General features: G+C 38.6%; 1 protein-coding gene across 1 annotated transcript; it reads right to left on the bottom strand.

Annotated features, from left to right (window-relative positions):
- Nucleotides 1-9549: 9549 nt before the first annotated feature.
- LOC121801412 (probable aspartic proteinase GIP2) lies at nucleotides 9550-11127 on the bottom strand. Its single transcript, XM_042200894.1, has one exon. The coding sequence runs from the start codon at nucleotides 10949-10951 to the stop codon at nucleotides 9743-9745; it is 1209 nt and encodes a 402-aa protein (XP_042056828.1). The 5' UTR covers nucleotides 10952-11127; the 3' UTR covers nucleotides 9550-9742.
- Between the last annotated feature and the right edge of the window lie 4464 nt (nucleotides 11128-15591).

The following is a 15591-nucleotide window of genomic DNA, read 5'->3' on the forward strand; positions in this document are numbered from 1 at the left end:
GTAATATAAAACACACATTAACTCAAGATTGTTTGTGGAATTTTTCATTCCAGTTTTAAAACCAAGTGATATGTACATGCAATGTTCTAAAATACGAACAGATGTGTAATAATACACACCTGATAACTCAACGGTGGCATTTCGAAAACCTTTGAATAATTTAAATAAGCTCATGCTTTGATCCCAACAAGAAGAGGTTAGATATAAATCATCAATAGGGAAAGTTCTATAAAAATCAACCAAATATTCTATATGCTCTAATGTAGAATGCAACATATCATATGTAGAGTTCCATCTAGTAGACACGTCTAAAGTAAAAGTTGTGTACCTTATTTTCTTCGAGTGGCAATACTTCTTCCACGCCTTGCCAATTTGAGGCTTCCAGTGGATCAAGGATACAGCTGTTGTAATAGGTTGAATATGTCTTTGCCATAAAGACAAAGCATCTTGTACACATAAATTTAATATATGACAAATACATCGTTGGTGAAAATACTTACCACTTATCACTGGGGAGCAAGCCGCAATTAAATCGGGTATACTTGCGGTGTTAGCGGTTGAGTTATCAAAACCAACCGAAAATATCTTGTTGCATAACTCATAATCATTCAAAACTTGAATAATTAAAGATGCAATTGCTTGTGCGGTGTGTGGTGAAGGAAATTGTCTAAAACCAATCAAACGTTTATTTAAAGACCAACTATTGTCTATAAAATGACATGAAATTCCCATGTAAGAATTTAGTTGGAAAGAATCCGTCCACACATCGGAGCAAATATTAACTTTGTGCCCCAAGTTGGATAGAAATTTTCCAACCTCTCTTTTTTTTTATCAAAAAACTGCCGGTTGTTAGATCTTTGAGCAGTTGAGGGGGAAATTCTTTTTGTTGCAACATCAAAAGCGGTTTGCATAGTAACTTCATATTTTTTGTCATTAAAAAAATTAAACGGCAAATGTTTCATTGCCGCCCATCTTACCATGGCATCGGTAACATTTTTGGGATCATATTTAAATAGAGGCGTACCTGTTTGAGACGATGAGCCGGCGGGGAAGTTTATTCGGCTTTGGGACTTAGTATGCCCATATTCCACGGGGTGTTTTGTCTTCAAATGGCGATGGAGAGTACTATATCCCCCACCGGTTCCAAATGGATAGACTTTATCGCAATAGTTGCAGTATGCTTTGAACTCACTTGTCTCCACGGTAGTGGTCGGATCATTAGGATTTGAAATTACCACCGGGACCTTCTTGTAATGTTTGGTGAAGATATCGGATTTCAACTTGGGAGGCATCTTCTTCTTTTGTCGTCCTGCGGAAGGAGGAGCATCGGCCTCCTCATCATTTTCGCCAACTTGGCCGGTGCTAGAAGGGGGGAATTGATGCGATCCATCATCGCCTTCGTCCGACGATAGATTCACATCGTACTCGAAACGCGAAGCCGAATGTGAATGCCCCCCTTGTTGGTCGTCGTCGGCGAGGGCAAGTAACAAGGCCGCATTTCGATCTTCTTCCTCCCACGAAAATTATACAACTAAGTAAAAATACTAACACAAAAATAAAACACATAGACACATAGATGTTGAAAAATAAAATTATGAATTTAATAAAAATGAAGTAACAAAAAACAAAAACATATTAGAACTTACTTGTGCTCGAAGAGCGGCTCGCCTTCCCACCTCTTCCGCAACTTGTGCTCTAGTAGGGGCACGTCGACGACGAGTATCACTTTGATCTTGGGCAATTCCCTTGCCCCGATCACCACCACGACGAGATGAAGACATGATATTTATAGAAATTGAAAGTGGAGAATAGAGAGTAGTGTGATTGTGTGAAGATGATAACGTGAACAACGTGAGTAAATTATGAGCGCAAATAACGTAAACAACTTGAGAGAATGAGGATGGAGAATAGAGAAATTGAGATTGAGAAGAGAAATTCTTATTAACACAAGAATGTGGTGAGTAGAAATGAAGATGGGGGGTATTTATAGGGGAAAATTGTGATTAAATTTTAAAAAAAATCAAAATTTTGAAAAAAACGGCGCAACCGCCGGTTTTTCGATGGATTCAAAATTTCAAAATTTTGAAAACAACGGCGGAACCGCCAGTTTTTTGGTATAAACCGCCGGTTTCGTCAACGGTTTTATGACGAAAACCGGCAGTTTCTGAACCGTTTTCTGCAAAGGATAGGGGTAGGTCGGAAATAGGCCTGAAAAGTTGTCGGGAACCGCCGAACCGCCGGTTACGGTTCGCGCAAAAATTGAACCTGAACCGGCGGTTCCGATCACGGTTCGAACCGCCACCGACGGTTCCGGTTCCGGTTCCGAACCGCAGGTGACGATTCCGGGCCGGTTCGGCCGGTTTAGTTCGGTTTGGGGACCTCTAGAAAGAGTTGGAGAGATCAGGGGATGAGAAAAAATACAATAAAAATTGTTTTGTAGGATACATACAGTTGTCTATAGCTATATTAGGATGATATGTAGTTTATTTTTAGTGATATAAAAAAGTCCTTTTTTAGAAAAGTGAATTGCACAAAAGGTCCCTAACTTTTCGCCTTATAATAGCAGAGACCCCTAACATTTAAAATCCAATCACAGGTATCTAACAAAATATATAATCACAAACCTTGTTTTTTCGGACCATAACATCTTCAGGGCTTAAAAAGGCAAACTCGACCTTTTATGCTGCGGCTGCAACATCCCACCTGCTGCATGTACTATGGATTATTGATGTGACAGAAACATCCTATCTTTTTTGTCCTCTCTCTTCTCTTTTCATTGTGACAGAAACATCATATTCAAGCCTAATTGGACTGATTTATTTAAGCAGCCTAAAATTAAATGTGATAAATAGCAATTATGCGGCACGCTGAAATGTTCAAGTGTTCTCTATTGATGAACGTGGCACTATATGGTCCATGCGGTTACAATTTATTTATACCGTAGCTTCTTTCAGAAAAACAGATTTCAGTTGGGGGTCTATACATATTCCCTATACAAAAAAAAAGGATGCTAAAACCCCTTAGAAATGGATAAAAATAAAATCAAGGTATATCTGTAACTATGATTTAGGAGTCACCATTCAGTTTTCAAATAATTTTTTCCAATTTTGAATCGATACAAAAAGCTGAATTTTGAGGGAATATAAATCGAAGAAAACCCAAAATAAAACATTTAATTGTTGTATGTATTAGGATAGAAATATTTGAATAAAAATTTTCCAATGTTATTTGAACATAATGTTGAAAATAAATAAAAGTACACACTCCGTATATTATTATATATACTTCAAATATTTGGATTTTCTCGTTTTTTAAAAACCAACCAATCCGAAAATTTGAATTTAATTGGAAGAAAAATATAATCCGATTCGAAAATTTGAAAAATCGAACCGAACTTAATATTTGGGGTTGATTTTGTTAAATTATTCAGGTGAAAGGTATATTGCTCACTGCGAGCATTTATTATATTCCTACCTATATTATACCGATGCCTATTAATAATTAATAATTTATCTACTAATTACTTACAGACACGTGTCTCTCCGAATCTCTTTCTCTTTTAAGTTTTCTCTATAATTTCAAATTTAATTAAAAAATTTCATATTAAATTATAATTATAAGAACTAGTACTTATTTTAGGGGTGGGAAATTATACTGAAATACCGTAATACCGGACTTACCGTACCGGAAAAATACCGAAAATACCGATTTTTCGGTATACCGCAGTTTCCGGTACGGTATGATACCGTACCGCAGTGTTTCGGTACGGTAACGGTATCAATTTTTCTATACCGCGGTATACCGAATCCACGGTATACCGAAACTTCGGTATATACCGAATCCACGGTATACCGGTATACCGATAGATTATTATATATATATATATATATATATATTATACTAAAAAAATTTAATACATCAATTAATACAATAAAATTAAACATTCAAATGATAATTTATTCAAACAAATTCAAAATTAACCTGAATTATTTTTTTATCAACTCATCCTATTAAATATAATAAACACAATAGCACATAACACCGAAAGAAGATTGAAAATACGATATCGGGAATATGTTTCAACAGAGCACATTTGAAAGAATTTGTATTAACTCACACCATTTAGTATATGATTCTTTGTGTAATGTCATATTCCAAATATACAAAGTAATTAAAATTTTTGTTTTATTCTTCGTCCCACTTCATAAAATGTCAATTAAAAATATGTGCAGCTGAAAATGAATCAAATCGTTTAATTAGTGTTTAATTCATTGTATGTTATCTTATTTTATATACTGCTTAAATTGAAGGATGAATAAATAGGATACTGATCAGTCATTCTTAATTCTTAAAGAGAAATAAATGTCCAATTTAAATTACTAACTAGTGTCACGCCCGTGCGATGCAGGGTCATTTTAATTTCTTCATATTTATTTCATTTTGTGAAATAAAAGTTGTGAAATGATAAACAAAAGAATATTCGACATCCCCTTACTTTGGATTATACTTTTTCAATCACATTAACCCCACATAGACACAAGAGTGTGTTTAAATGCAACATTTTCTTAAAAATGTCAATACGATCACATTAAAATTTCAACACATATTTGTGTTGACATTTTAATAAACTGTCTTGACATTTAAATATCAGACTTAAAATTAAAAAGCATTTTAAATCTGTGAAAATATGAATTAACCGTTGAGTTATAACTGTAGGAGCAAGTTTACGTTGCAATAATTTAATATTGCACTGGTGAGACACTTTCTAGTCGAGATTCATTTCATTGCAATATAGCGACCCTATACACTAAAAACCCAAACCTTGAGACATCACATGGCTCGCATTCGTACTTTGCTCGCACAGATACAGTTCATGTTCTCTCACATCTTTCGAGAGGGCAACCGACCAGCAGACTTTTTGGCAGGTAGGGGGGTCCAGACCCCTGCCATCACCTTCTTTGATGCGGATTCAGCGCCTCGGTATTTGAAGTCGCTCGTCAGGATGGACCAGTTGGGCTATCCGAACTTCAGATTCAGATATCGAGATGGATGACTACTTCACTTGGTTCGTGGTTTTGATTTATGGTTTTTTTATTTCCTTTGGATTTGGCCCGCTTTTGGCCATCATCCTTGTCCTTTTTATGATGTATTGCTTTGTTATGTTTATTCTCTCTTTAGTTAGATGGTTAGTACCCGGTCTGTGGGGATACCATAGTAGCTTTGTTAGCTCTTGTGTTTTGTATCTCTCGTGCGGACCGAGTCACTTTTGGGCTCGTCTGATGTATGTTCTTTTGGTGATTTTTTGATATATACAGGTTGGGGGTCCGCCTTAACCCTCCGCCGTGATGGTGTTTGAGGAAAAAAAAAAAACTTTAAAATATACTCATCATAACCAACAAATGAGCCAAATTTTGATATATGTTGAATTTTAGTATTTTCACATTAAAAAATATTATTTGCTAGTATTTTAAAAATTTATTCAAATCAAAGGAAGACCGTGCCTTGTTAATATTTTTGAGAATTTGTATGCATGTTTATAATGATAGATTGAAATTAAAGTCTAGGGGGAAAAAATTGAATCTTTATTTCATTACACTTGCAAATCTATTTGGAGATTTTATTTATAAGACCAATTATTACTACTATTGGTCTAAATAGCCAAAAATAATCAATAAGTACCTTCATTTTATCATTAACCACGATTATGGGATAAAATTCTGAATATATGTAATCAAAATAATCCATAAATATATATTAAAAGATACTTAAAGATCAACATCATTGGCAACAACAAATATAATATGATACTTGATAACATGCTAACCAAAATATAAAATTGAATAGAGTGATGGACGAATTACCGATAGCAAAAAATAATGAACAATCGAGAAACCAATTAGTAAATGAACAAATCAAGAAACCAATTATTTTTCGGTATACCGTTACCGTTACCATACCGTTATTACGGTATACCGTAATAACGGTATGGTAACGGTATCAAAAAGTATCATACCGAATTTACGGTATACCGGAATTTCGGTATACCGAAAATTCGGTACGGTATCGGTATTGAATTTTGTCATACCGTACTTTCCGGTACGGTATGCGGTATGGCACGGTCGGTACGGTATACCGTACCGACCCACCCCTAACTTATTTAACCACATAGCATCAGCATATAAAAGAATATCTTAATATTATATTTCACTGTGGCAGTGTCTTATGCTTTATGGGCTAAGACCATCCACTACGCGTCTCGCCGGCGTCTCGCGTCTCGTCCCAGCGAGATGGGACGCCGGCGCGACGCGTTGCAGCCTCCATCTCGTCCCGCGTCTCGTCCCGGCGAGCCACGAGACGGGCTGTCTCGCCACGCGCCGAGGCGACGTGGGCGTCGTGCGTGACGCCCACTCGCCGGCCCGCGAGTGGGCGTCGTCCCGTGCTGACGCAATAAATATTTTTTTTAAAAAAAATTCGAATTTAAATAAAAAAAAATTGTAACGGTAATAATAACGTTTTTTGTTTTTTTTTTATAATTTTTTTGATTTTTTATTAATTTTTTTACTCTATAAATAATCCTAAACTCATCCTCATTTCACACACAACTACAAATCTATTCTTCCTATCATCTAAATTTTCTCTCAAATTTTCTCTCAAATTTTCATAAACCAACTCAAGATGTCCGACGACGGCGACGGCAACTACGGATATGTATTTTAAATACAATAAAAGGAATGAAAGAGACCTCTCTTACACATGCAAACTAGATGTGCAGTATAGGGTGCAGGTTTGGTAGGTAAAGAGACTAAACTGCCCTTCAGCCCATTTGGGCATTTTCGTCCGGAAAATGGCAAAAAACACAAGGTTTGTGATTATATAATTTGTTAGATACTTGTGATGAAATTTTTAAATGTTAGGGGTCTCTGCTGTTACACGGTGAAAAGTTAGGGACTTTTTATGCAGTTCACTTTTTTTAAAAATATCCTCAACGTGTGGTGGGAACAGGGAAGGGTGTGTGCTTAGATGCTCGAAAGAGAGAGTTTTCTTGTTCGGGTGATGGGAAGGGGGGATGGCTATGAACAACATCATCTTTAATTTGTCAATAGGCTATGTTGTATAAAAACGAGGGATTGTATAAGACCATCCGCAACGCTGTCTGTTATCAGACTCTTAACCGTCTCATTTCTTAACTATTCATGAGCCTCATTGTACTTTTCACTCCATCTCTTAACTAAGAGACATCACATGCAACCCTCCATCTCTTATCCGTCTCTTAACTATATCATCCCTTAACTATTCATTCAATTTAATTTTTTATTTTTATTTTCAACAAATTCAATTAATAAAAACACACTTCATTAAATAAAATAAAATTACAACTTAAAATCCTAAAAAAAATACATAATTAAATTCGTAGCAAAATAAATAAGAAAAGACATAATTTAAAATACAAATTTATAGAAATTATAAAAACTACTCTACCGGAGAATCATCCCCCGAAGGCGGTGGCGGTGCACCGAATGGAGGCAGAATACCAAGTTGTCCCGCCAGATACACAATGCCGGCATGATGGGCTTGATATTGGGCGGGGGTCATCCGGGAAGTGTCCGCCATCGTGGCGGTGAAGTACATGGACATTAGGGAGGAGGGCGGCTCTTAGGAACCCGCCTGGCTTGATTCGTCTCGGCCCCTCCTCCCTCTAGCCGCCTTCGCCGCCTTGGTCCCTTGCGGCCGACGACGCCCACGGAAGGACCCCCTGCATCGTCTGCCGTGCCCTCAACCTCCTGCGAGGCAACCTCTTGTGCGACCCTGCCTGAACTGCCCCTACTAGATGAGTATTGGCCACCCGCCGTGTGCTTCGTGCGTTTCGAGGTCGAGCCCGTACTGGACTGGACACCGCCGACCCACCTTTCGACGTCTTTGACGGCCTCCCAAACATCGACATGTTTGAATTCTTTGCCGTTGTTGAAATAGACTCGCAAAGCCGATCTCAGGATGTCGGCTCCAGTGGCTCCGCTTTGGTAATGAGCCACTTCATTCTTGTAGATGCCGCAGAATTTTTTGACCTCTCTGTCGACTCGGTCAAAATGACTTCGAAGCATCTTTAATGTGCGGCGGCGGGACCCCTTTGGCTTAATCTCGTTGTAGGCCTCGGTGACCTTTTCCCAAAAGCACTTCCGGGATTGTTGATTCCCGACGATGGGATCGTACGAGACGCTGATCCAGGCGTTGTACAAAGCCATCGTGTCCTTGCGGCTGTACGGATGACGACCTACATCCTCCTCCTCCTCGGCCGCCTCCTCCTCTTCCTCCACAGCGTCGAATGCCCTGGAGCTTCCAACGCCTCGTCCTCCTTCCGGATTGGGTTCATCAAGATAATCCTCCCTAATTTGGGATAATCCCTGCGAATACCTCGGGGCGGAGGGACGAGCGTATGCATCCACATCAAAATGGGGTGGTTGGTACCCCGCCGGCGTCGACGAGCCTTGGATGCCCGACGTCGACGAACCGGAATCGGAACCACCCAAGACATTGTACATGCCCCCTAGTCGCCAAACGCTTTGATGTCAAATCCGCCGGAGCCGCCAGAGTTTCCGTCGCCGGATATTTTGTGATGAAAATTGGAGAGGAAATGGTGATGATTTTGGAAGAATCGATGTGTGTTGGTGTATATAATGAGGATGAAATAGGAGTATTTATAGAGTAAAAAAGAAAAAATAATAATAAAAAAATAAAAAAACGGTCAAAAACGATAACATTACCGTTTGAATTAAATTTTTTTATTAAATTCAATTATTTTTAAAAATGATTTATTGCGTCAGCGTGACGAAGCCACGTCCCGCGGGCGCGTGGCGAGCTGGCGCGCCAGCCGTCTCGGTGGGACGGGCGTCTCTGCGAGACCGGGACGAGACGGGACGCTGCAACCCGTCTCGCTCTCGTCTCGGAGGGACGAGATACGAGACACCCGCGCGACGCGTTGCGGGTGCTCTAAAGGGATTGATTATAGCTTTTTCTTTGTTTGATTTCCTAAATATCGTTGGTCATTTTCAAGTATATCACCTATTTCCAAAATAATCTAATACTACTACTATATGTTATCAAATGCAGCAGGGTCATAACTATTATCAATGGGGTTGCGACTTGCGAGAAATGAACATACTATTGTGATTTCAACTATATGCTTCATGATACGAATGAACATACTATTGTGATTTCAACTATATGCTTCATTATATGATTTTAACTGCTGTGTATTTGTGTTAGAGTTTAATTGTTGGTTTATAATTAGGAACTTCATTGATATCAAGTGTCATGAACAATATTACTCCTCTAAATTTAAATTTAGGAGAATGATGACGTGGAGGGGACTTGTGACTCGGGATGGGGCATGCATAATGATGATGTGTTGGAGATAATTTTCTATATAAAATACTTCCTTTATCCCGGACTAAATGAGACGTTTTCATTTTGGCATATAATTTCATACAGTGATGTTTAGTTTAATGCACCCCTACCTTATGATCCTTATTCATGTAAAATACTGTGCAATACTGAAACAATTTCCTCTTCTCCAGAGCCTTAATATTCATGCCACATCCAGAAAACTTGTTACAACACTGAAGTTAGACATAATAAAAACCTATATATAAGCTTAGCTTATGAGATTAGAACTAGAGTCCCACAACTATACAAATCAAATCGAGAATTTCAGCCAAAAATGAGTTCCCTCTCCTCAAGAAAAGCATCACAAGCTCTCCCTATCTGCTGCTTCAAAATCAGAGCACTTCTTCTCTCCCTTCAACAATGAAGCAAATCCAAGCATGGAGTTTCCCATGTTGAACTCAAGCAGATGATCCTCAATCTGATGCCCACCAACCACAATTGAATCCCTAGGATTCACACCACCATCCAAGAATCCCAAACACATCATTTCCTCACTCACCACCACCATCGAATTCTCACCATCAATCCTCCACTTCACCAACTCACTCTGCAGAACAAGATCAATACTTGGAACATTCCCCATATGTTTTGAACTAAAACACACTTCAAACGGAGCCACAGATTGCACTCGACTCAAATTCATGGAGACTGCAGCACTAACATAGGACTCAACAAATCCAGCATAAATCGTGCTCTCAAATGTAGTGTAAGGAACAGTAGTACTAATTTTGGCACCAAGACTCCCCTTTTGATCCAAAGCCAGCTTCTTGCCAGAAACCTTAATTGAACCAACATCAATGTAATAGCCTTCACTTTTCTTGGAGATTAGAGGAGTGAACATCATTGAGCTTGAGATTTGGGTTTCAAAAGGGTTCCCACCTAGGAAAACTGCACCCTTTTTGGGGGATAAACAAACCGAGAATTTCCTCTCAAAGAATCCAAATGTGGTGGAGAATTGTGATGGGAGTGAGATTCTTGAATCTCCTAACCCTAGCATGCCTCTAGCATCATGAGCTAAACCCTTAAGCAACAAATTTGGGGAAGATAAGAACAAGAATTTCTCACTCTTGGCGAAAGAAGAAGACCGAATCCCATCCCAGAACTCCATAGCCATCATGTCCTCACTCAGATTTCCAGATTTAGACATTCTTGAAATAGTATTCTCTGCCGGCAAGGTACAACTCATGGAGCTGGGGTTGTACTCTGCTCCGCCGCCCCTAATCGAGTTCGCCATGGAGCACTTGAGGGAGCAGCTTCTGATGGGCTGCTGAGACTGATGAGAAGCGGATTTCGCCATCCAAACAAGAGGGCCGTTGAGATCCACCACGAGATTGACTGAATCAAGACTTTCGCCAATGAAAACGCGAGCAACATACTGGAGAGTTGAGGAATCTTTGGAAACAGGAAAGATCGCAGCTTTTGGCAACATGGGAGTGTGGGAAACCGAGGCGGCTTCTGAAATTAGGAGAATGAGAGGTAGCAATAGCAGGGATTGAGCAGAGCAAGCCATGGGTGTGTGTTTGTGTGTGTGAGAGAGAGAGCTCTGAGATCTGTGATTGTGGCGAAGGGACGCAGTTTAGGTCGTGGGATTTAAGATGGAAGGAATATAATTATTAAAATTATATTTTCATTTTGGTGTGGATAAGAACTTGAGCGTTTTTGGTATTATCACTGAATTTGGTGACTAGACTCCTACGTTTTCCATTATCACGGATTTCAAGTAGCTGTTCAAAATGTGACCACATTTATGGATATGATGTCGCCATCTTGTTGGTGACACTAATTTCAATTCGGGCACCAATTCCTCGTGCCAATTCATTTAATTGTCTATTTTACCCTTCATAAATCTCATTCCCTTTCCTAATGTTCTTTTGTGAAAAAAAACCATTTTTCCATTCTCTTCTTTTATTTTATTATTTGTGGATTCCATAAGTAAACTAATTTAATTATATATTCTCTTTATTTTTTATTTTATTAATTATATAAATTGGATTCCATAAGTAAACAAATTTAATTATATATTCTCTTTATTTTTTATTTTACTAATTATATACTCCCTCCGTCCCGTGCTACTCGCACGTTTGCTTTTCGGCACGGAGATTAAGGAATGAGTGTATAGCAAAGTCAACAATTGAGGCTGTAGGTGATAATTTTTACTAAAAATGGAAAGAGTGCAAATAACTTGGGACGCTCAGAAAGGAAATAAGTGCAAGTAACACGGGACGGAGGGAGTATTAAAATTTATATTATTCTCAAATAATTTAATATTTTTATAAAACTGACTCATGCTATTTTTGCAGTCAAAATGTCACCCACAAGTGTATGGGGTATGTAGCACGTGGTAAGTTAAATTATTGATCTACGAAGACTAAAAGCCGGTTTGAGTACTATGATGCAACTTTGAACACTATCTAGGCTAATAAAAGTGGGTTTTGGTTTTCTTAAACTAAGAGCAAAGAGTAAACGATCAAGTAAAGACAATTAACTAAGAAAAACAAGTAAAATATGGTTTTCACACAAATTGGGAAAGGATAGGGAAATAGATCCGTTAGAATGGATAAAGGATGTCTAGAGTAGGGTCATGCTCATCTATTGGGCCTCAAGTGTGGTTAGGAAAGTCGGGAAGGTTGGATAGGCCCCCTCTCGGGTGCATCTAACACGTGGATCAATCTCTAGAGTAGGAGTCTCCTCCATACAATTCGAGATTGACTCCCTAAAACAACGGACCCAAGCCCTCTCTCTAGCTCATGCATCTCTCGATCACATGTAATGCACGGAGTTGTTGATTACACATCTATCCTAATCATGCATTTCTCAATGACAACAATTAGGAAAAAATGATGTATCTAATTGGTAGCTAAGCAATTAGATATTAAAAGCTCAAGAATCAACAAAACCAACAAAATGAGATAGATAAGCATTCAACCATAGATTCAATCCATACAATCCATTCAAACTTCACCAAACCCCTAATGGAAATCTATCTACTCATGGTCAAAGACAAAACAAAAGGAAATACAAAGGAAATGAAAAAAAAACATAATAGAAAGATAAACTAGAACTCCCTATAGGTGGGATTGATGGTGAGGAGTCTTCTCCTTCAGTCTCTTGAGAGGAGAAGCTCCTTGGAGTTCAAATCCTCTTCATTCTCTTGTTTCAGCTCTTGATTTGGTAGTGTGGGAGTTAGGGCTCAAATGTGTGTAGTCCCCTTTTATATCCGAAGTGAAAAGAAGGAGAAAATGGGCGTCAGTACAAATCGTCCGACCGGGCGATTTGCAAGTTGCAAAACGACCGGTCGGGCGAACTCTCTGGATCGGCCCTGAAAAGCCCGGGTCTAGCGTTTTGTCTGGTGAAACGCCCGACCGGGCGAACTGTATGGAATCACCCTCGTTTGCTCCGTTTTAACCTGTTTTTTACTTCACAACTCCAACAAACTCATTACTTCATCTAATTGATGACTATATGGGTGAAAACTTATAATAAATACCTTAATCCAACAAAAACATGGGTTAATCACCTCTAAAACCGTCTTAAACTATAAGTTTGTCAAAAACGAAGATAGTATATTTAAGCTAGCACATGAATTGTCAATTTCGATGAGAATGTATTTAACTATAGAATAGAAGTAAGAAAGATAAATATTCCCCATCCCTAAAAATTTATCAAGTACTTCTATTTTGGTTCGTTCTCAAAAATTTATTACCTTTCACTTTTCATTTACGGTAATAGACCTCATATTCCACTACTCATTCGCACACATATTTTATTTTATAAAATTATTAATACTATAAAAGTAGGTACCACATTATATAAACTTTTACAATCCATTTTTTACTATTCCTTTCATTTAACACGAGATATTTACTTTTCTTGAATGACACTTTTACGATCAATTTTAAAAGATTTTGTAGCAAAAGTTTCTTGGTATTGTAAGGGATCGAGGCGTGCGTATTTTTCAGAATAAGGGATTTTTAATTTTCTATCTTTTTTCTATTCTTTTTTCCTATTATTTATTTGCCATCAATGATCAATAGACTAAACTACCCCTCTCATACTTTTACCTAAACTCTAATAAATCCGCCGATCATTTATGAGATTTGTCAATCTCTTGAATATCTTCTCTTTTAATCTTTTCCATATACAATGATATAATAATATTAAAATATTGATAAATCAATTGTCTTTGTGCGTGAACTATTCTAGTGTCTATTAAATAACAATTTTGTTCATAAACAATTTATCATCAATAAATATTCATATACGTATATTGCATATGCGTCGAACACATAAAATATAAATACATGTATTTATAGGTTTCTTACAGAATCACAATTATTTTGGATTGAAGAGACGGCGGGAAGAGAAGGGTGGAGACGGAGGCGGCGAACAGCGGAGGCGCCCATCGAGGAGTGTGGAGATGGGTCCGGAGTAAGGAAAAGAGGCAGCAAAGGGTAAAGAGTGGAGGCACGGTAGAGGAGATAGGTGGAGGCGGGTCTGGTTGTCTGGAGTAAAGAGATGGGAGTTCGGCGTCTCTCAAAAGAAACGTGATTCTCTTTGATTTATTAGAGCATCCACAACGGTGGACGCCGGCCCCGTGTCCGTCCGTGCCAATGGCAAGGACGAGGCTCGCCGCTGGCACGGCGCTGCTCGACCAGCGAGCAGGCGACGTGGCGGCACGCGATTGGGCAACGGCATAGCCGTTGCCTTTGAATATATATATATTTATTTAAAATTCATTTTTTAATTTTAAATAATGATACAAAATAAAAAAAAATATTTTCCAAATCCCAAAAATATGGCCGTTTTTTGCCAGTTTTTCTGTTTTTTTTTATTTTACAAACTCCTCATGCCACATCATCAGCACTAAAAACTTCTCCTGCCACATCATCAGTACTAAAAACTCCTCTTGTCATATCATCAGGACAAGCAATAGGCTAGCAATATGCTAGCCACAATAAAAAAAATTATAAAAAATAAATAATTAACAATCACACAAAATACGGAATTAAATTTACAACAAAGATATGGGAAAATTCAATAATAATATTTAAATTAAAAAAATTACATTAATTAAAAAAATCTAACAACGTGCAGTCATCCGCGCCCACAACTCTTCAATTAAATCCTTTTGGAGTCAAATATGAGCATCCACTTGGCGCATGTCGGCATGTGCCTTGAGGCGGCAGACTTCATCGTGAGGTACCCCCTTCGTACGTTGGGGGCGGCTACGCTGTGGCTTGGGCCGGCTTCATTAGCATCGTCATTGGCCCAACTAGTCAGTTGTCACCTTCATCTTCGACAATCATGTTGTGCATGATAATAAAGGCGTACATTATATCAACAATGCAGTCGACATGCCACAAACGCGTTGGATGTGCAGCTACGTGATCCCAATCAATCACTGCTCGTCGGTGGACAACGGGTGGAGGTCGAGGTACCGCCGGCTGCAAGGCCCTTTGTATCAAGTATCAACCGACTTATCTCGCGTGACGTATAGGCATCCAACTCTTTGTTCATTTGCCGTTACTACTCCTCAGCATCACCACCACTACTACCACCCGCGTTTCACGTTGTTGCTCTTGTACATAAATTAAGATGGAGAGAAAACTCGTTAAAACAAGTGGTGCGAATGAAAATGACGTGCAAATTGCGTATATATAGTGTTTCGAAAAAAAATTTGAGCTAGCCGATCGCTCGCCGATCGGGAGCCTGCAATGACTGCCAGCCGACCGGCGAGCGGATCGGCCAGCTCCCGAAAATCGGCATCGGTTCGCCGATTTTTTCACCAAAATGGCGCTCGTCGGTTCCAATGATTCGGCTAGCGGACCGGCAAGCGTCGGGAATCGACTAGCCTGTCCGCTCGCCGCCATTGAAGATGCTCTTAATGAAAGCATATACGTGGAATAATTTTATTATGTGAAAAGAGATGTGCACAAGAATACGAGCATATCCAATTATCCACTTTCTTTATTTGCTCCATTGTTTTGACTTGCATATCAGCATACTGTATAAATCAAACAACTGCTTATACATTTTTCATTTGCATCAATTTAGTTTCATTTCCTTGAAATCATAAAAGAAAATTATAACAATCATGCCCATTGAAAATAAAATGTTTTACTTTATTTCATTAAAAATATAACGTTACTA

This window comes from Salvia splendens, chromosome 4 (genome assembly GCF_004379255.2).
Source record: "Salvia splendens isolate huo1 chromosome 4, SspV2, whole genome shotgun sequence".
In the NCBI taxonomy this organism is placed as follows: domain Eukaryota; kingdom Viridiplantae; phylum Streptophyta; class Magnoliopsida; order Lamiales; family Lamiaceae; genus Salvia; species Salvia splendens.

Bases quoted from the DNA above. Each gene is read 5' to 3' on its own strand.
- LOC121801412 (XM_042200894.1), bottom strand. From the start codon at position 10,951: ATGGCTTGCTCTGCTCAATCCCTGCTATTGCTACCTCTCATTCTCCTA.